The sequence below is a fragment of the Myotis yumanensis genome, unplaced genomic scaffold, assembly GCF_028538775.1.
Source record: "Myotis yumanensis isolate MYYU_CA2020_CCGP unplaced genomic scaffold, mMyoYum1.0.hap1 SCAF_9, whole genome shotgun sequence".
NCBI classification, from domain to species: domain Eukaryota; kingdom Metazoa; phylum Chordata; class Mammalia; order Chiroptera; family Vespertilionidae; genus Myotis; species Myotis yumanensis.
The window spans coordinates 49,692,183-49,713,073 of record NW_027223760.1 but is presented as its reverse complement, the minus strand read 5'-3'; the positions used below and the strand labels follow the sequence as shown (position 1 = coordinate 49,713,073).

General features: G+C 42.1%; 1 protein-coding gene across 2 annotated transcripts in view; it reads left to right on the top strand.

Annotated features, from left to right (window-relative positions):
• SLC25A13 (solute carrier family 25 member 13) overlaps positions 1-20,891 on the top strand; it is a 163,786-nt gene that overhangs the window by 17,048 nt on the left and 125,847 nt on the right. The window contains exons 2-3 of one of the 2 annotated variants that reach the window (XM_070424312.1): positions 7,512-7,565; positions 13,639-13,781. In XM_070424312.1, the coding sequence (XP_070280413.1) occupies positions 7,512-7,565; positions 13,639-13,781 (197 nt within the window). Of the gene's footprint in view, positions 1-7,511; positions 7,566-13,638; positions 13,782-20,891 lie in introns of those variants that run through there. The other variant, XM_070424313.1, reaches the window with a different exon arrangement.

Here is a 20,891-nt window from a genome sequence, read left to right as displayed (position 1 = left end):
GGGCAGACCTTGGTATAAAGAACAGAGGGGTCCTATGGATTTCAAAATGGTTTTCCTCTCCTCCTGCTGAAGAGCAAGGTGTTTCTTTCATCGATGATTCCTTGTGGGGACCAGGTGGAGTTCCAGGAGTCGAAACTCACCAAATGTGGGGAACTCCCTATGTCTGGGTCCCCGAGAGTTTTAAAACCTCCATCTTGTCCACAGGTAAGCCTCCAGCAGTTCGTTATTTCCTGCTCAGACACTGGTTCCCACGGAGATTTCAGTTCACAGGTTTCTGCTCTGGTTGGCTGTGATTCCCTGGTTCTGCCTTTCTGTGTCTCTAATTTTGGGGGCAGTGGTTTTCTTGGTGACCTCACTTTTCTATTGGAAACTTCTATTGAAATACCCTTAGTCTCAGATTCTAGGTAAAGTTGTTGATTTTTCAGCTTTTCACTTGTTGGATAGATAGAGTAACAGCTTCTATGCTCCTCACCTGCTGAACTGGAAGCCAGAAGTCTCCCCACCATCTTTTGTCTAACTTTTCTGTATTGGAGAAAATCTCTACATTATAGGGCCTGCCTGCCAGAATGAATGAGTCAGAACTCGGTTCCCACCTTTCCTTGCAGCCAGAACAAAAGCACATGATCTAGCTCTGCCAATGAGAGGCTGGCGCTTGGCTTTGATTTGGAAGAGAGCAACATGAGGAAGCTGCTTGTGTGTGAAGTTCCCATGACAGCTGACCTGGCAGGGAGCTAGGCTACCTGCTTTTGTTGTGAGATCGGAGGTAGATTTCTCAGCAAGTGATTCTGGGATAGTTTCCGGCTTCTCTGGTGGAAACTTAGCCTCAAGCTGATTCTTCAACCTTCCTAACAAGACTGTGATTATCCAGTAGAATTCTAATAAACGATTTTTCCTCTTAGCTTGCCAGCTTTTATTGTTTATTTCTAAGTTGAATACATGCTGGACCTCCTCGCCTTCCATTCCTATTTGGGATTAGAAATATCATGGAGGTGCTCTCAGCTTACATTTTTTAAAGAGTAGCTAATAATTACTACCAACATTAGCTATCACTTCAGGATTCACAAAGTTGGTTTTGTGTGTGTGTGTGTGTGTGTGTGTGTGTGTGTGTGTGTGTTTTAATTCCAATTGATCCTCAAGATAATTTTTTGAAATAGATAAGTAGATTTTGGCATTTTATAGATGAGGAAAGTCAAACTCAGAGATGTTAACTGACTTGTCCAAGGTTCAAGTTAGCAGCACACTGAGACCCAAATATTTATTCTAAAGCTGGGGATGTCTGCTTATGGCAAGGTGAGCAAGCACCTTCAACTATCTCCATAAGAAATTAAAAATATAAACAGAAAAATACCTATTTCAGAAAGACTCATACTGTCTCTTGTCAAATTATTACTCTTGGGAACATTTACTGGAATATTGGCTTTAGCTTAATAACAATAATAATAAAGTCTAAAATTTGTGTGCTTAAAGCTATTTTGGCATAACAGAACACAGCTAAAACATTGACATTCATTTTTTAACTGTGATACTCTCCTTGTGAATATCAGAATTTTATGGTGATGGTGTTATGGTTGTTTAATGTTTGTCTACAATAGCACAGAGTTAAATCCAACACATTTCACAACCTACTGAATCCTTTGATAAACATCTCCCACAGCCTTGAAATGACCTGCTTGTGTAATTACCCAGTGGGTTAACATTTGTGATGTCTGGTGCTTTGTAAGTCAACTGTTAAGTGACATGAACTTTTGGGATGGATTACACAAAAATGTTGTGGTTTAAAGAATACTTAACAAGGCATCTTATCTGTATGCTAATTTATATTTCAATGACTTTTTTCATAATTCCTACTTTTTTATTAGAAATTAGGGAAACTGTAGAATGAGGAATGAGTGACTCAGTGAATTCAATGAAAATTATTTTTCTTAAATTTTATTAGACACCTCTTTCTTCCTCCCAAGTTAATGGTAACTGTGGTTTTGGGGAATTCTAAACTTTCTTTTGTAATTACTGATTGTATCAGTCAAGGTTCACTTGCGGAGAACAGAATCCACTCTAGCTGGGTTGCTGGGTTAAGCAGAGGGAGTTTTATTACAGGGTATTAAATGGCTTCCAGAATTTGTTGGGAAGGTGAAGAAACAGACTTTCGGTTGAGCTCTCAGGAATGACTTCCAGAGCATCACAGCAGAGCAGGCCACCAAGGGAATAGCTGCCTCTTGTGCAGTCATGAAACACCTGACAGATGGCGAGTGTTTCAGAACCATGCTGCCGTTGACATGGCTAGGAGGTTGCCACTGGAAAATCAGACACTTTGTGTGATGGTGCTTGCTAAGACAGCAGAAGTATGGCCCCTAACTTCCCAATCTCTGCTTTCCAAAACTCTGGCTTTTAAATCTCACCCAACTTCACCTAATAGGGCAGCACCTAGACCACATAGTTGCAAGGGAGTCTGGAAAATGTAGTTTTAGCCTTCCAGTCTTTATATTTATAGTACAGGAAGGTACATGGGAAGAAGCTTCTAAGTTGTTAGGTCACACCCAGTAGTACTTTCCATTGATATTTTGGTCTACCTACTACACTTATTTCCACAGGTACAAAAGACTATGCAGGAACATTTCTCCCTCCACCTACTATTCCGGCTTGTCACTGCATGCCTGCATGTATGTATGTGCATATCCTTCTCCACACACCCCCCTTACCCCCTATGGAGTAGCCTGCTTTTGATGAGCTGTCTCTTTTGTTTTTTTTTTGTTGTTTTTTTTTTCAGATCTAAGGTAAATAATTACTTCATGACAAGTAGGGTTTTCAGTGTAAGCTTATCTTGGTTTTCAGACCTTTAGGTTTTTTATTTTTTTTGGGTCGGGGGGTGTTGGGGAAGTATTGCTAAGTGAAGGCTGTGTTGTGCAGTTGGTGAAGTAGCAAGCTGAGGTGAGGACCTTGGGTTCTAATGCAGTGGTTCTCAACCTAGCCAAACATTATACTCTCATGAGGAAGCTTTAAAGATAGCCTAATTCGATTGGCCTCTGGTAGGACCTGAGTACTGACAAAATTTAAAAGCCCCTCAGGTGACTTGGATGAAACAGAATTGGACATTAGCTAAAGTTGTGGTTCTTAAACTTTAACAGGACCAGCATCAACTGCAGCGGTTCTCAACCTGTGGGTCGCCAACCTGTGGGTCGCGACCCCTTTAGGGGTCAAAGGACCCTTTCACCGGGATTGCCTAAGACCATCGGAAAACACATATATGACTACATATTGTTTTTGTGATTAATCACTATGCTTTAATTATGTTCAATTTGTAACAATGAAAATACATCCTGCATATCAGATACTTACATTATGATTCATAACAGTAGCAAAATTACAGTTATGAAGTAGCAATGAAAATAATTTTATGGTTGGGGGTCACCAGAACATGAGGAACTGTATTAAAGGGTCGAGGCATTAGGAAGGTTGAGAACCACTGAGCTAGAGGACTTGCTAAATCATAGACAGCATTCCCTTAATAGTGTATGCACTTTTGTCATAAAATATACCCATATTCCTTATGATTGAGCTTGAAATCCATTGAGATTTCAGACCCAGTCATATCAAACCAGGGAGAAAATTTCCTCATGGAATGAAATGAGCACATGTGCTCTGGCAATCAGACTGCCCAGAGTGGATTTAATCCCTACTTAAAAAAAAAAAAAAAAAGAAAAAAAAAGTATAAATAAAATATTGATTTTAGAGAGGAATGGAGAGGGAGAGAGGATAGAAACATCAATGATGAAAGAGACTCATTGATCAGCTGCCTCCTGCATGCCCCCTACTAGCATAGCCGGCAACCCGGGAGCCTGCACCCCCAATGGACGGTGGTCTGGCACTATGTGCCCTGACCACGGACTAGAACTGTGACCTCCTGGCTCATAGGTCGACGCTCAACCGCTGAGCCACATGGGCCCAGGCCGTGGAATCTACTCTTATAATGCAAATTTAAGAAGCGTAATGATAAAATCGGGCAATTAGATTTTAAGACTTGTAGCTTGAAACAGTTACATGCTGTTAGTATATGAGAAATATATATATAACAATGAAAGTAAGTCTTCTGAAAGTAATCTACAGTTTGCTGACTCTTCCAAAGCCCAGCGAACTAAGGCTTCTCAAGTGATGCACACTGTGCCTGCTGAGCAGTGATTCTGAGTTGGCTAATATCTTTCTGTGGTTCCCTCTTTCCAGCTCATAGAACTATCTGGGTATTGGTTTTACCTCCAGGTAGAATCCATCTCAACACACCTCAGAACACTGGCACTTCTGACGGCATTTTTATGTTGTCCTCAGTGAAGCCACTGAAATGACACTAAAACAAGAAGAAAAGAACAGGAGGTAGAAGGGAAAAATGGACATTTTGAATGGCCACACAACACTGGGGCAGTAGATGGGATTAGTGCAGAGGTGAGGCTCAGGAGTGTTTCTGAATCCACTTCCTATGGAACCAGAGTTATCTGTGCTGCAGTGGAATGTGTCCAGGACCCAGTACACATTTCAGTGGGCCTCAGGAATTCCACAGGGATGTTAACTGTGTGCTGTACCTGGAACTTTGGGTCTGTTTTCAAGAAGTAGCCAGCAATGGAGCTAGGATAGCAGATGGAATGATGAGTTAGGAAAGACCTGTATGTTCATTTAGAGCTTTTGTGAATGTTTTTGAAGACCCATGAGTTACTTTCCCTTCTTTTCCCCTGATTTTTCCCGTCTCAAGTTATGAGCCAGGTTAGTCATCATTTAGACATTTTTAGGAGTAAGCATGATAGAATATAAACACATGTGGATAAATAATACAAGTAATATAAACCATTGATTGAGTACTTTAACTGTTGGGGGTGTTGATGCTCAGCACTCTATGTGATTGTCTCCTATCACCCCTCTAACCACTCATGTCTTCTGGCTTTGTTAGATGAGGACTGTGAGGCTGAGGGGTCAGGGAAGTAGCTCAAGGTCACACAGCTAGTTAGGTTAGGGGTTGGGCCTGGCTCCCAATCGAGGGTGGTCTGGCACTAAAGCCATGCTCTTAGTCACAGCACTGGATGGACATGACACACTGGTGGTGGTAGGAGCAATTGGGAGAGTCTTGATTTCTAGGCATGTACTTACTATATTATGTCAGCGGTTAACACAAGTCATCATCATTGTGAAGCTGTATGTAATGTGGATCAGTGCAAAGACCAACAGTCAAAGATGGAAGATTTGGGATCTGATTTCAAATACATAGAAAATGTAAGTACAGATTGGTGCTAATCTGGCTTTTGGGGAAATACTTAACCCTTTTTGAGTCTTGGTTTTCCTTTCTGTAAAATGAGGGTAATGATATGCTCTATCTGAGTTTCAGGGTTGCTGTGAGGATCCAATGAGGTGATAGTCATGGTTTGAAAACTATGGAATGTTCTGTACGCATTAGGCATCATGCCTTACAAGTGTTGAGTCACTGTGTGGATTTTCTCCTGTGTCCAAGGCTCTGGGAGTTACAAAGGGAGCGCTTTGCTCCTTTCTCTCTCAGAGGCGCATGGTCCTGGTGGTGAGCCCTGAGTGTGCATTTTGGGATCAGCAAGGAGAAGAATGCTGTGGGAATTTAGGGCAGGAGAAACCCATTCTGTAAGAGCATTGCGCAGGGAAGGCTTTATGACATAGTGAATTAACTACATTTTAAAGGATGTGGTATTCAGAGGGAGCAAGAATAGTTCACTTTGTGGAAACTTTCCTTTGCTTTTAAAAGGAAAACCAACCAAGTGCCTAGGGTCACCATATGCCTTTTAACAAATGTTACTTATGGACTGTCTTGGCGATGTGAAACTCGGACAGAATTTCTCTGCTCTTAAAAGACGAGGGTGGAGGCATTTTTATGCTGTCCCCTCCTCTCCCATTAGTGTTCATTCTCTCCACCTTCCTCAGAACATGGACCCGCAAGGGGGGGAATCTTCTCCGGCAGACTTTGGTCAGCATTATCATCAGTCTTAGGTTGGTTAGCAGGCTCTTTCCCCCTTCTTAATTGAACAGTAAAGAACACTACCTAATTCAGTATTTTAAAAGATCACAAATTCTTATGGATAAAAATAGCACTGGTGGTTACAAGTGCTCAGCTGAAATTAAAAGAGTTATCGGTCTTGCTTTGGGAAAGAAGGTGACCAACCACTGATTTCCAAAGAGTACCTCTCCCATCCCAGTGATTAGTTAATAAAATTATTCCCAACAGTGGTGGGCAAAGGAACTCAGGCAGTTTACACACTTAGAGACAGAGAACCCATTGTCCAAAGATCTCAGAAGAGTCTTTGCAAACACACAGAAGGGATTTAGAACAATTTGCATAAATCTCCCTGTGGATAGCGCCATGGCTCGAGTATTGGGGCAGTTCCAGGAACCCCTCTTGGCTCTATCATGGGGTGACGCTGTGCTTGGTGAGAATTCAGTCTCATGGCGGTTTTGCCAGCAGGACTGGGTGATGGGACGCTGAATAAGCCCACTGTTTGGTTCCACATAAGGACTCTTTTGTGTTGGCCTGGGGCAGCCATGTGCAAGTTTGTCTTGCTTTTTCCCCAATGATGTTTTTGGACTTTGTGGGCTGGAGAATGAAGCACAACACCTATTCTGAGCTAATCTGACACATTTTGCTCTTGAAAGGTAACCATAGCCCTTGTATTTCCAGAATGTGGAGAATAATAGCCATACCTTTGGAGACCTTTGTCTTAAATTAAAAGTCGGGGAGAGAAGGAGACTTGGCTTGGCATGCCCAGGTAGCTGGGGCCTTCCCACCTGCTCAGGCTGGCACTGTGGGAAGTAACCCCCTTCTGCTTGTTAATATGATTTGCCTTGTTCACTAACTTCTTTAAGAACTATCTTCTCTCTTTTTTTTTTTTTTATTGATTTTTCACAGAGAGGAAGGGAGAGAGATAGAGAGTTAGAAACATCGATGAGAGAGAAACATCGATCAGCTGCCTCCTGCACACTCCCCACTGGGGATGTGCCCACAACCCAGGTACATGCCCTTGACCGGAATCGAACCTGGGACCTTTCAGTCCGCAGGCCGATGCTCTATCCACTGAGCCAAACCGGTTTCGGCAAGAACTATCTTCTCTTGCAGAGTTAACAAACAGGTTGTACTTTAATATTTACTATTCCCCTATGAAAGGGTTGGGATCACTCTGGAGTATAGTTTTAAAATACCAGATGATTAAAAATCTGTTTCAACTTTTCTTTCTTTTTTCTTCTTCTTTTTGAAAAAAAATAAACAAAAGAAAAAGGTATGCATTAAACATTACATATTTGGAGCTTTACTGGTTGCTTGGCCAGAATGTTAGCATTTATGAAGCCACATAGGGAGTCTAATTTAAAATTCAGGAAGTAGGTTTTGTACTGGGGAATTTACTGTTTAAGTACAAAAATGAAATCCTCTAATTTTTGACCTGGAGTTTATTTCTTTCAGTAGCTAGCTTGATTTCTCAGCTTTGTTCTAATAATACAAACGTCTTTATGTTTATTTGTAGGTGGCTTTAACCAAGAGAGCGGATCCCGCTGAGCTTAGAACAATATTTTTGAAGGTCAGTATAAAGGAATCTATTTTGTTTCTTGGTCGATTTGTATTCTATAACTTTTAAAGATTCTTTTTAAGCAGATCTTTATTTTATTGTTGTAGTTCTTAAAAATCCCCCAAAGTATCATTACTTAAGGCTCATAAAAGAGGTCCGTAACAATTATACCTATTTTTTAAAAAAATGTATCAGAAACTTGCTGTGATATGTTTACATTTTCATTTCTCTTATCTCACATGGTGTCAGGTATTGAAAAGGAGTTGCTGGGGGATTTAGTCTCTCAACCCATTTACCTTTCCAGGGTTGACTTGTGCGGTTTAATGGTAATGCTTTTCCTCCTAAGCAGTTTAAAGCTCTTTGTAAACATTTCAGTAATCCTTCTTTCACCCAGAAGCCCGTCATCATCATTGTCGTCATCATCATCATTTTATTACAACTGTGCTGCCTGGTGCGGAGGCCGCAGTATGAGTCATGCGAGATGTGAAATCACAACAGACACCATGCAAGTTTATGTCCTTAGTTTCTTCCAGTTTCGCCTACTTTGCCATATTGCACAGTGAATGATTAATCCTCTAATAAAAGTCTACCTCAGATTCCAAACACTGAACCACTTTTAATGTTATTCAACTGGAATCAAAGTACTCCAAAAAAGAAAAGGCCACTTTTATAAAGGTTATTTTAAAAGTATTTATATAGCCTTCTTCTACACATACCAAAGGTAACTGTGCTGTATATAAAGAAGACCCAGGCTTTGAATGAGAAACTTGATAATCTGCTGTGTACTGAGAATATATGTCTTTAAAAGTTAATAATTTTATATGCATCACTTTCTTCATCCGCATGCATTACCATTAAACAAATTGAAAAATCAGGGAATTTAAACACTGACAAGATTATTCGATATTGAGTGTTTGTTATTTTTGATGTTTAGGCTGATAATGGTATTCAGAGTACGGGAACCATAAAGAATCTTTTTCTCTTATATAGATACACACTAAAGTATTTACTGAGATTATGAGAATACGATATCTGAGATTTGCTTTTAAATAATCCAGTTTTGGTGGGGTAGGGAAAAATGAGCAGGCAGTATGATGATAATTTTTGAAATTGGGAAATGCAGTATTGGGTTTATTATACTATTCTCTCTACTTTGTGTGTGTTTGAACATTTTCATAATAAGTTACAAAAATTGTAAAGAATCAATGAAAAAAACTTTATGATAAACTTCCCAGCACCTGATTTGCTTTAGATATTGATTCAGTAAATGTTTACAATTAAATAATTCAAATACAGAGAGACAAAGTCTCCAAAGGAAAATGATTAAAAATATGAGCAGTTTTGGGGGAGAGGGGGAAAAAAGGATACATTTATAGGGAGGCTTGGATTATATATAAGAAAGCAGAAATCTTTTATAAATTTGTTGGCCCAAAAGGACAATACAATATTGAGATTCTAAGGTGGAAAATGATTCTGGATACTGACAGTCCAGGAAGCAGAAATGCTTCGTCTCTTACCTAGACCAGTGTCTGTTGCTATGCATTTTGGGCCCACTATGATTGGGATCAGGTGTATATGAGGGAACCTCAGATAGTTGTAGTATGTGTATTTAAGGTCTTTATTGAAAAACTCTAATGATGTCATTCTGGAAGACCACTTGCAGAAGAGCATGTGAGTGGGTTGCCAAAGAGCTTAGAGAAAAGAGTAAAGTTCATTACCTTGAGCTGACAAAGTCCTAAGACCTGTCTTTGAACTCAAGACTTGTCTGTTATGTATTTCTGTTTTCTAAAGCAGCCGTAGTCGCAGGCATCCTTCTGACAGGAAAAGGGAACAGCTTTCAGAATGTCTCAGCAGATGGTGCATCTAGGTATATTCAGTAGTCTTTTTTTTTAAATATATCTTACTGATTTTTTACAGAGAGGTTGGGAGAGGGATAAAGAGTTAGAAACATCGATGAGAAACATCGATCAGCTGCCTCCTGCACACCCTCTACTGGGGCTGTGCCCACAACCAAGGTACAGGAATTGAACCTGGGATCCTTCATTCCGCAGGCTGACGCTCTATCTACTGAGCCAAACCGGTCAGGGCCTCACTAGTCTTTTGGCGTAATCAGTGGAAAGGCTCCAGGTAAAAGCGGTGTCCAGCTTTTGAGGCCGTGTGGCAGGTTAAGGTCCTACTTTGGGACAATATGTCCTTTCCAGATGTGGTTTGTCAACAGCAGGAAAGTCTATACTAGAAACAAATCAGATTGGTCAAGTAGACCCTGGGGAGGGTAGGAATTCCATGTGGGGTTTTGGAGTGTCAGCTGTGGGGTTTCTGGGTAAGGGGGCCTGTGGGCTGAGGTGGAATCTATGGGACCAAATAGGGAAGTGTTGTCTGTCCTCCCTGGAGGGTGGCTAGGACTACCTGGCTATTGAGTGAGAGCTGGGGGATGATGTGGGGAGAACCGTCCCTGAAGAAAACAGTGGTCAGCAGTTTCTGGAAGGGATTGTGGATCTGGCAAAGGTTCGGGTGACCTCATCAGGCCTGGATAGTGTGGTCCCGATGCAAATCCTTGGCTCAGCACGCAGAGGATCTCTTGTTTACCATCTACCGCAGACGCAGACGGTGTTGTGGTGGAGGAAGAATAGGAGCGAGGCGCCCTGAGGACTGTGCCAGGCACGTCTCTGCTGTGGCTGGGTTTTATAGTTAATTATGGACCAGCCATAAGGATTCTGTAAACCTGACTACTTTGCGGATTTTCTGACTTTTTCCTGACTTTTTTTTCTAATAAATATCCCAGCCTTCTCTCTGTTAACCTGGGTAGAGGATTCTTCTGTAGCTTGGGGCATGTGAAGAGAAGCATCATTGCACCCTTGGACCAGAGGTGCTGGTACCAGAGGTGCTGGTAGCAGGTAGCTTTGGAGATGAGAGAGCCAATGGAACCGAGACAGATAAGGAAAGAGGGATCCTGGAGGATTAAAATGGGCCCAACACTGGCTTATTTTATGTTTTTGAGTTAAAATAATTTCTACTTTAGTTTTTTTTCTTTTCTTTTTTTAAGGTGTTTACTGTAAAGTAGTGTGAGGTATGGGGTATATAAAAGTGTATAAATTATGGCTCCTGGCACTTAACTATTTCACAGTGCAATAAAAAGATAAAGTGTAATAAAAAGATAAAGCCATTATATGGATGATGAGTGTTATATAGCATTAATTAGCAGGAAGATGATAAGGGGCTAATTATGTCTTCCTAGAGAGAGTCATTGAAGTTATAGGGAGGTAGTGGTATTTGAACTGCATTTGAAGATGAGTAGGTGTTTATTTATCAAACGGAGAAGGGAGAAGAGGGTTCTGGGGCAAAGGAAGAACATTCCAGGCAAAGGGAGAGCCTTTGTGTGATATAAGAGTACCAGGAGTGTGGGGTGGCCCGGAGCATAGGGTTTTGGGCAATGATACTGGAATGGTAAGTAGGGCAGGACTTGGTGTAGGACATTTCTCCATAAGGCCTTTGAACTTCATTATGCAGGCTGTTCTCGAGGTAAGTGCTGGCTAGTGTTTTGTCTGGGTGTGGAAATTAAAGTCTAGGTGTGGTCAGTTTTGCTTCTGACATGAATTTTTTTTTGTCTGCCTAACACTTTTGATGCTGATTCATGTTAATTTAAACAGATGTGTATTTGATACCATTGTAATTAACCTAGTTATTAATCACAGGAAAGGAGCAAAGGGAAGACCAAATAGCATAGGCATGTCAGCCATGCAAATAAAAATCATTCTCCCATGCGAATCTCAGAAAATTATTATTTTTTAAAATATATTTTATTGATTTTTTACAGAGAGGAAGGGAGAGTTAGAAACATCGATGAGAGAGAAACATCGATCAGCTGCCTCCTGCACACCTCCTACTGGGGATGTGCCCGCAACCAAGGGACATGCCCTTGACCAGAATCAAACCCTGGGACCTTTCAGTCCGCAGGCTGATGCTCCTTTCCACTGAGCCAAACCAGGTAGGGCAGAAAATTATTTTTCTTAAGATATCATAAGGACCCCAGTAGGAGATATCTTCATCTCTAGCTCTATCCATCTATCATCTGTCCATCCATCCATATTTATTATGAGGAATTGGCTTAAGCCATCCATTATAGAGGCTGAGCAGTCCCATGATATCTGCAAGCTGGAGACCCGGAAAACTGGTGAGGTAATTTGTTCAAGTCTGAAGGCCTGAGAACCAAGGAAGCTGACGCTGACGATGTCAATCTCAGTCTGAGGGCCAGGAAAGGTATGTCCCAGTTCAAGCAAGGCGGCAGAAAAAAAGGGAGCAAATTCTTCCCTCCTCCAGCTTTTGTTCTGTCAGGCCTTCGGTGGATTGGATGATGCCTATCCAACCCTGGGGAAGGCAGTCCACTACTGAGTCCACAGATTCAGGTGCACGTCATCCAGAAACACTTTCACAGCCACACCCAGAATGTTTAGTCTGGGCACCTGTTGGCCAGTCAGGTTGACACAAAATTAACCATCACATTTAGTATCATATTGGGTTGTGCAAGGAATCCTAAAAGCCTCCCTGTTTCATAAGTATACGTTTAATTGTATTAAAACTCCTCAAAATTGTTAAGGAGAGAGGCTCAGGTCACTTGTAAAAGCTATTCACTGTGCTCTCCTTTCTCTTTGGCTGCCAGTATGGTTTCTGTCACCCATTTATCCCTGTTCTTTGTGTAGCTTACTGTCCTCCCTCCTCCACATCCCTCAAATCACTGCTGTGTGTCCAGGACCAAGAGGCCCTGTCCTGCTCCATAGGAAAATACATGATGTCTAAGTCCTTTCTCAGCATTTCCCACAGCACCAGGGGCTCCACAAAGCAGGAATGAGCAGGTCCCAATTACATGAGCTGGAGTGTAACATACTAAAGGCCAGATCTGGGGAACGCTGTGAAAAACCATCACACGCCACCTAATCCTTACTGACCATTTCTGCTCTAGAATGAAGAGGACTCTACTAGAGCAACATTTCATACCTGCTTCCGTACAACCCCACAGGAAGCCATGCAGTTAATAGTCTCTTCCAGCTCAGCCTGTCTGTCATCCTTCCTTTGTTTGTTTTTTACTTTGAGGGTACATTTTAAAGTGGGGGACAGTGAAACAAGGAAGGGCTTAGCATAGAAGAAGCAACAGGAGAGAACTAGGGGGGGCTGCTTTAGCTCACTGGGAAGTCAGAGAAAATGGGGAAGTCAGTCAGGTTCGGGGTGAGCCCGGACAAGCTGCTTCTGCCCATTGCTCCCCTGGTTGCAAGTCTCCTGGGTCCCTTAGAGGTTAGGAGATGCCTGCCTGGGGCTGGTGGGTTGGGGGGGGGGGAGGTGGAGGGGGGGGGGAAGAAGAGGGGGAAGGGAGAGGTACGAGTGTGCTCCCTGGAGGGAGAGGGTGCCTTGTCACCCTTTCTTGCATCGTTGATGTCCTTGAAGCAGAAATGGGCAAAAGAATTAGATTATATTCATCTATGACTTCATAATTAATCCTACTTTTAATAAAAGCCCTATATCCTTGCTAAAGAACAAGACATGGGTTGTAATCCATAGTTTCTCAACCTCAGCACTTGATATTGTGGGCTGGACACTGTTGTAGGGGGTTGTCTTGTGTACTACTTCAGCAGAACCCCTGTCCTCTACCAGTGAGGTGCCAGTAGCATCTCTCTCCCCGAGTTATGACAATCAAAATTGTCATCAGACACTGCCAGATGTCCCCTGTGGGGGAAAATAGACAAGCAGAGGAAGCTCAGAGCTGGAGAATTCCACCCCCAGAAAGGCAGGTAACATGCAGACAGGGCTCCTCCTTGCTGGTTGTACTCAGCTACTGGGGGCCATTGACATTCGCAAGCTGTTAATCAGGCTAAGCTGCCCCCCGTGAGAAGCACTGGTATAAGCATGAACCTTGGCGTACTTATGTTTTTGTTTTTTCTTTGAAGTGATGGAAAATAACTCTTTGTGAAGAGAATATTATCATATCTGATATATTATCCTTTGAATATTTAAGCTTTTCCACATATTAATCTCACGATTGTGTACTTTCGAGAATAAAATATCTCTTCTCTCTCTCTTTTTTTTAAAAAAACAGTATGCAAGCATTGAGAAAAATGGTGAATTTTTCATGTCTCCCAATGACTTTGTCACTCGCTATTTGAACATTTTTGGAGAAAGCCAGCCTAATTCAAAGACTGTGGAACTTTTAAGCGGTGTGGTGGATCAAACCAAAGATGGGTATGTTTATTTCTTATTGTCTCATTTAATATTTTTGTTTGAAACAGCTTTCTGTTGCTTTAAAGATTAGGAAGTCTGCATACACTTCCCATCTCTTACGAGCATTTTCTCTACCTATTACAAGTAATACATTATTTTAGAAATAATAACTTCAATATTTCCTCCAGCATTTGTATCACAGATGGGGATTTTGCATGTGTATTTTTTTTTATACAGTTTAAAGAACTATTTATAGTTTCATGGTACTGTTGTAGTTGATAAGCGGTATGAAGATATTCCAGAGTGTTTGTATTTATGTTGGTATTTTTCAAAGGAACTGTAAAATTGTGAGCAAATATGAAACATAGCTCTAAGAATATAACTTTTCTCTAATATTTCCCTCTGCTCCAATAACTTTTAAATCTAACATGTGATTAAATGCTACTAGTAACAGACTGAATGATATGATTCCAAATCCCCATAAAAAGCGTGCTAACCAAGCTGGAAGAGAAAGACCGAACCATCTAAAATTTAGTAGGACACTCGGCAAAATGCCTTGGGATTGTTTTTCCCGCCAGCCTTCTCGGTTTACATTTTAAACAGGAGTCTTGCCTAAGCTGTCTAGGATTGCCGTCGGCTTTTATCATCAAGTGCAGAAGTTTGGACTCTGCACCCTTGCTGATACGAACACCAGTGTCCCCTCATAGCCACATAGAACCCACAGGAACCAGCCTCTCTGTATAGACAGTGGTGGGCTCCCAGCCTTCCGCTCTCGCTGCTTGCCAGCACCTACCCCTTTGACAGAGTAGTTACCTGCCATTCTGGGGTGGCTTTTTCTAGCTCTGAGCCTTCATCTGTCACGTGTCTGATTTTCCCACGTGTGTTGGTTTGAGATACAGCCAAAGTGAAATCTCTTGATGTACCGTCAATGTTCTCCGTTCTTACCAGCACTTCCCTCTTCTTAGTTATCTATCGGTTGTCCCATCACTCATGGAAAAACCTGTTCAGAACGTCAAGGAGTGGGGAGGACATCGGCAGTTATACTTCCCGTTGTATCCTGGAGGATGGCTGCGTTATGCCTTCTCTCTCTGATCTGATAGCAGTTATTGGGGTTACTTCTGTGTTCTATCTCCACCCCAAGGTGGGGTCATTGCTAGGTGGTACAAGGAGAGGCTGAAATATATTTCATACTAGTCCACTAAAGCAAAAGGTAGATGGGACATAGAATTAGTCTAGCAAACATTTTTTTTTTTTTGAGAAAATTTGGTTGCCTCCATACCTTCTGTGTTAATGATTCAGATGAAGGGTGACCAACTTATGCAACATAAATTATCTGACTCAGTGATTAAGATCTTTTTCTGTTTCTTATTTGATAGTTTAAAGTTTTTTAAACTACACAAAAATTGGAAGAATGCAACGAACACCCAATATATGCCGTTCATCTGAATTGACTGACTGTTAACAGTTTTCCACCTTTATTCTTTCCTTCTACATTCATACTTTCTGCACACAAATGTGCACACGCATAATTTCCTTTTTTGGCTGGACTATTAAATTGTAAATTGCAGCCATCATGAGACTTGAGCATTTATCTTCTAAGGCTAAGAACATTCTCCTACACAACCACCACACTATGATCATACCTGGGAGAATTAATAATCATGCCAAATAACACTTGATATGCAGTCCATTTTCAAATATGCCAGATCTCTGTCCACCTCCCCTCTCAAATGCCTCATCTCCTTTTTCTAAAATCCAGAATCCAGTTAAGGTTTTTATATTACATTTAGTTTCTCTCTCTCTCTCTCTCTCTCTCTCTCTCTCTCTCTGTTAATCCCCACTGGAGGATTTTCCCATTGATTTTTTTTTTTTTTGACAGAGTGGAAGGGAGGGATGGGGAGAGAGAGAGAGAGAGAGAGAGAGAGAGAGAGAGAGAGAAAGAAAGAAACATCAATGTGAGAGAGAGACATTGATTGGTTGCCTCCTTACCAGGGCCCAGAATGTACATGCTCTTGACAGGGAATCGAACCCTTGACCCTTCGGTGTGTGGGCCAGTGCTCTACTATTGAGCTACACTGGCCAGGGCTGTATTAATCTAGAACAGATCCTTGCCTCTTAATGTTTTTTTTCATGACATTAACTTTTAAAATCCTGGCCCAGTGATTTTGTTGAAGGTCCCACATTCTAGACTTGTCTGATTCTTTCTTCATGCCTGCCTGTTGAACTTTGGGGTGCAGATTAGGACAGTCTCTGTACTGCCTGCTGTATCTTAGAAGGCACGCTGTCCCAGCATTGATGATTCTAAGTTTGATCAGTTGCTAACAGTGGTATCCACTCAGTGATGGCGAACCTTTTGAGCTCGGCGTGTCAGCATTTTGAAAAATCCTAATTTAACTCTGGTGCCGTGTCACATATAGAAATTTTTTGATATTTGCAACCATAGTAAAACAAAGACTTGTATTTTTGATATTTATTTTATATATTTAAATGCCATTTAACAAAGAAAAATCAACCAAAAAAATGAGTTTGAGTGTCACCTCTGACACGCGTGTCATAGGTTCGCCATCACTGCACTAGGTATTTCCATCGAATGGGGCCATTTTTGTTTTGTAATTAGTATATAGAATACTTTGAGAATGTGTGGCTGTCTTCTTTCATCGCAACTTTTCACCCCATAGTTTCAGCATCCATGATAATCCTTTTCTGAATCAGTTATTACACTGGGGTTTGAAAAATGGTGATTTAAAAAAAATCCCGTCTTTATTGTTTGCCATTCTTTGGTAAAGAAAAGCTTTCTTACCTCCAATACCTTTCTTTCTCTCTTCACTTTTTATATCAGTACAAATTCATGGATTTGTTTATTTTAGATGCAATGTATTATCTATTACTGTTATTCCCTTAGATGCTAAAATTGTCCCAGTGTGGTCGGTGGGTGTCCCTTCAGGCTGGCTCCTGTCCCCTTAGCCTTTGAGTGCTCCTTGCTTTTGGCAAATAAGATGCTCTAGGCCCACCATGGATATTTCCTCCCTGGGACCTGGAAATTGCTATTTTCTCTAAGAAGCTCTGATTCTTTTTAAATCGGAGTGGTGCTTAGAAGCAAAAATGGAGCACTGGCTTATTGTCACTAGGGTGTTACTGCATCTCTTTCTTTTCAGTGGGAAGAGCTGGGAAATACACTTTAAAAAAATCAAAAGTTCATAGTGACATTTCCTATTTAAACTTAGCATAATAGGATTTTTCTGTCTTTTATTTTCTATTTCTCTCTCTCAGTGAGCATTTTGGTTTGTAATTAATGTACCTATGGGCATTAATTTGTGTAATTGTAATATCTTCTAATGTACTTTGCCTTCTTTTCCATCCTCACCCCCGTTCACTTTTTCTATTTCTTTTTACATGTATACCCTCAGAAAACATAGCCTTAAATTTATTAGATGTAACAATGTGACATACATTTTACCTATAGAATATAATATAACATAACATAACATAACATAACATAACATAACATAATAAAAATAACATATTTTTCAAAAGCTTATAACACAGCTGAAATGTCGGCTTTGTTTTCCTGGTTTCTCAGATAAGGTAGACAAGGTGCTCGGTAATCAGGCAGTTTTCTGTCCAAAGGTGTCCAGGCTTGTCTGGCTGCAAAGACCTTGACCTTTCCCATGTTCCCAGCCGCCTCTTCTCTCGTAATCTCACAACCCTCTTTAACCTGACATTTTCTTTCAGGTTTCGTGTTATCTTAAATCCCAGTGTTTCCCTGTGACAGAGAAAATCTCCGATGGCCTCAATTTGTTGCCCTATGGCTAACTTTTTCCCCAGTTGCAAAAACAGTAGTAAGAGTGAACACCTCAGTTTCCAAAGGGAAAACAAAACAACCACCCATAATCTTATCTTGACACAGATATTTGGAACGTTTTAGTATCTTCCGTGATTTGTTAATGTGCATCAATATTTTTCATAATTTGAATCTGCATTAATTGTAATTCTCTTTTGTAATCTTTTAGACCAGCCGTGGGCAAACTACGGCCTGCTGGCCGGATCCGGCCCATTTGAAATGAATAAAACTAAAAAAAAAAAAAGACCGTACCCTTTTATGTAATGATGTTTACTTTGAATTTATATTAGTTCACACAAACACTCCATCCATGCTTTTGTTCCGTCCCTCCGGTCCAGTTTAAGAACCCATTGTGGCCCTCGAGTCAAAAAGTTTGCCCACCCCTGAAAATATCAATTAATTTTTAGATTTCTGTATGGTGTTCATATGAACAGTGCTAAATAGCTTCAGCATTTTCTATCAAATTAATGTACACTGCTTTATGAAATTCTGCCCTTACAGAGTTATTTCAATTTCTAGTTTTCTGAAATAGATGATATTGGAGTGAATATTCCGCCCCCCCACCCCCCTTTTCATTTAACTATTTCCTTAGAAAGAAATTCGAAGAGAAAGATTCCTGGGTCTAAGGATAGAACTATTTTATAGCTCACCATATATATTATGGTAATTCTTTCCAAGGGGACTAAGCAAATTGAAGAACTTATCCAAGTTATTTAAGCTTATTGAGCTAGTCGGGCCAGTGTTCGAGGCTAGGCCTGCCCAAGGCCCATTCAGATGTTCACGTTTTCCCTGACCCTGACCCTGACCCTGACCCACAGTGCCTCAGTGTTTACTTCACAGGTAGGTATAATCACACATCTGTTCTCAATGGAAAACTGCAGTGCCTTTCTTTCCCCTTCCTTTCCCTTTCTTTGGAAGCACAGCATTTGTCAAGTTCACAAGTCTCAAATCATCATCCCTAATCAACCACTGTTCCTTGAGTCATTGTGACCACAGAGATTGGAGTGATGTGGCCACAAGCCAGGGACACCTGAGGCTACCCAAAGCTCGCAGAGGCAAGAAAGGATTCTCCCCTGAAGCATCTCCCTTTGTGGGGAGGGTGGTCCTGCTGGCATCTTGATTTCAGACTTCCGCTCCCCAGAACTGTGACAGGATGAATCTCTGGTTTGTTAAGCCACCCCATTTGTGGCACTGTGTTGTAGCAACCCTGGGAAATGAATACTCTCACATAGCTATTTTCTCTGGGTGATTAGAAAGCCTGTGGTTGCAAAGAATTTATTGGGGACAGAGACCAACCAGCGTGATTCCCCCCGAACAGCTTTTTTCTCTAGTGGTGTGGTAGCTTTTGGCTAGATCTAGGCATTTTCTAGGCAGAGACCCCTGCACACTGCGGCACAGCGTCTCCGTGAGAGCACAGCCCCCTCCTGAAGGCCTCACCCACGTGTAGGGTTGGGCTGAACTCTAGCATGGACGCTAAACTCCTGTGCACTGCATGGGCTTCCCGGAAAGGGGTCCTGTGTATCTGGGGCACTCACTCCTGGTTCTAATTTAATGTTTCATGAGTTTGGGACTTGGTCAGCCTTGCGTGCTGTGAGTTTCTTCCAGAGTGCTGGCCAGCTGCCTTCAGCAGCTGTTGGAGAACCTCCTCTCCGTGCCTGCTCTGTGCTGTGTGTGGAGGATGACCGGTCGGTGGAAACACCATGGTGTCCCCTTGGACCTCCTTATTTACTGCAGCAGAGGGCTGTTAATCCGAGAAGGCAACGAAACATGAATTGACGTTGTGATAAGTGTTGTGAAGGAGAGACGTGGTGGGAGAGACAGTTAAGGGCTTCATGCTGGCTGGGAGGTCAGAAACGACTTCCCCAGGATGAGTGACATTTGAACTGTAGGAGTTTGGGTGGGTGATGGGCAGTAGGGGGCGGGAGGGGGATGATCAGAAGACAGAGCATTGCAGACGGGGACCGGCAGTTTCCAAGGCCCTGGTCACATTCAGAAATGCACAGGCTGGCGTGGCCCCAGCGTGGAAGCCGCAGGGCACGGTGGTGGGAGAGCAAGGCCAGGCAGGACTGTGCGGGAACTTGTACATCATATTAAGGATTTGGGGTCTTTGAGCGGTGGAGAGCCATCAGCATAATTTGAGTCGGGATCGGCAAGATTTGCCTCTGCTACAGCATGCTCTGTTAATGTTCTTTAATTTCACTGGTTCTCACCCCTCCCTTCTAATTGCCTTTTGTGTGTAGATTTCCCCGATTTCCACTGTTTTAATAGATTGAATGATGGCTGTACTCGTTTTGTGAAGCACCTTGAGGGAAATGAGAGGAAACTTTGAAGGCCAAGGCTTGGAAACCTTTTGTTTGGTGGGGGTCGCAGGCCAGGAGGGCTTGTCACAGCATCTTGAGGGAGGAGGAGGAGGAGGAGGAGGAGGAGGAGAAGGAGGAGGAGAGAGTCTCTAAAGTCTTCTCAGGCCCCTCACCTTAGCTGAAGAGTGTGGATTCTCCGCTTGCTGTTGGATTTGTTTGAGTGGTTTTTGATGTCTTCTAAATTTAGTTATCCATGTGATTTTGTTTAAAATAGGACTGAAGCTTTCTTTGTTTATCATCTAAGTGTAATTTTTATACATTGTTCACACAGCTATCTCCTAAGAACAAGGTAAGAGTAAAGGTTGTGAGTATGTCCCTTTGTGCAAGCAAACTTGTTTCTATTTGTGGTTTGTTTTGGGTATTAACTGGTGCTTATTAGAGAGGTCTTGCGCTCAAAGGCCGTTTCCACTAGTACCTGGTCTCCTCACCCGGAGAGAAGAAATGGGGCCTGAATAATCCCGAAGGTTGGGTGCCTGGCCTCCTGGGCTCAGGATGCTCACTGCCTGTCACAGGTTCAATTCCTGCGTGTGTGGAATGGGCCCTGGGTGGCTCCAGCATCTAACCGGCTTGCTAGGATCATGTACAAATTGACCACAAAAATGTTTTCTGTCTCAATTGTTATGCATGAGGTAAAAGGCCTATTCCTATCTTTGCCCTCCCTCCCTCCCTCCCTCCCGTCTTTCCTTTCTCCTCACCCGAGGATATTTTTCCATTGATTTTTTAGAGAGAGTGGAAGAGACAGGGAAAGACAGAGAGAAATATTGATGTGAGCGAAACACATCGATTGGTTGCCTCCTGAACACACCTGGCCAGGTACCCGGGTGGGGTGGGGGTGGGGGGCGGGGAGAAGGCGGGGAGCCTGCAACCAAGGTACATGCCCTTGACTGGAATTGAACCTGTGACCCTTCGGTCCACAGGTCCACAGTCTGA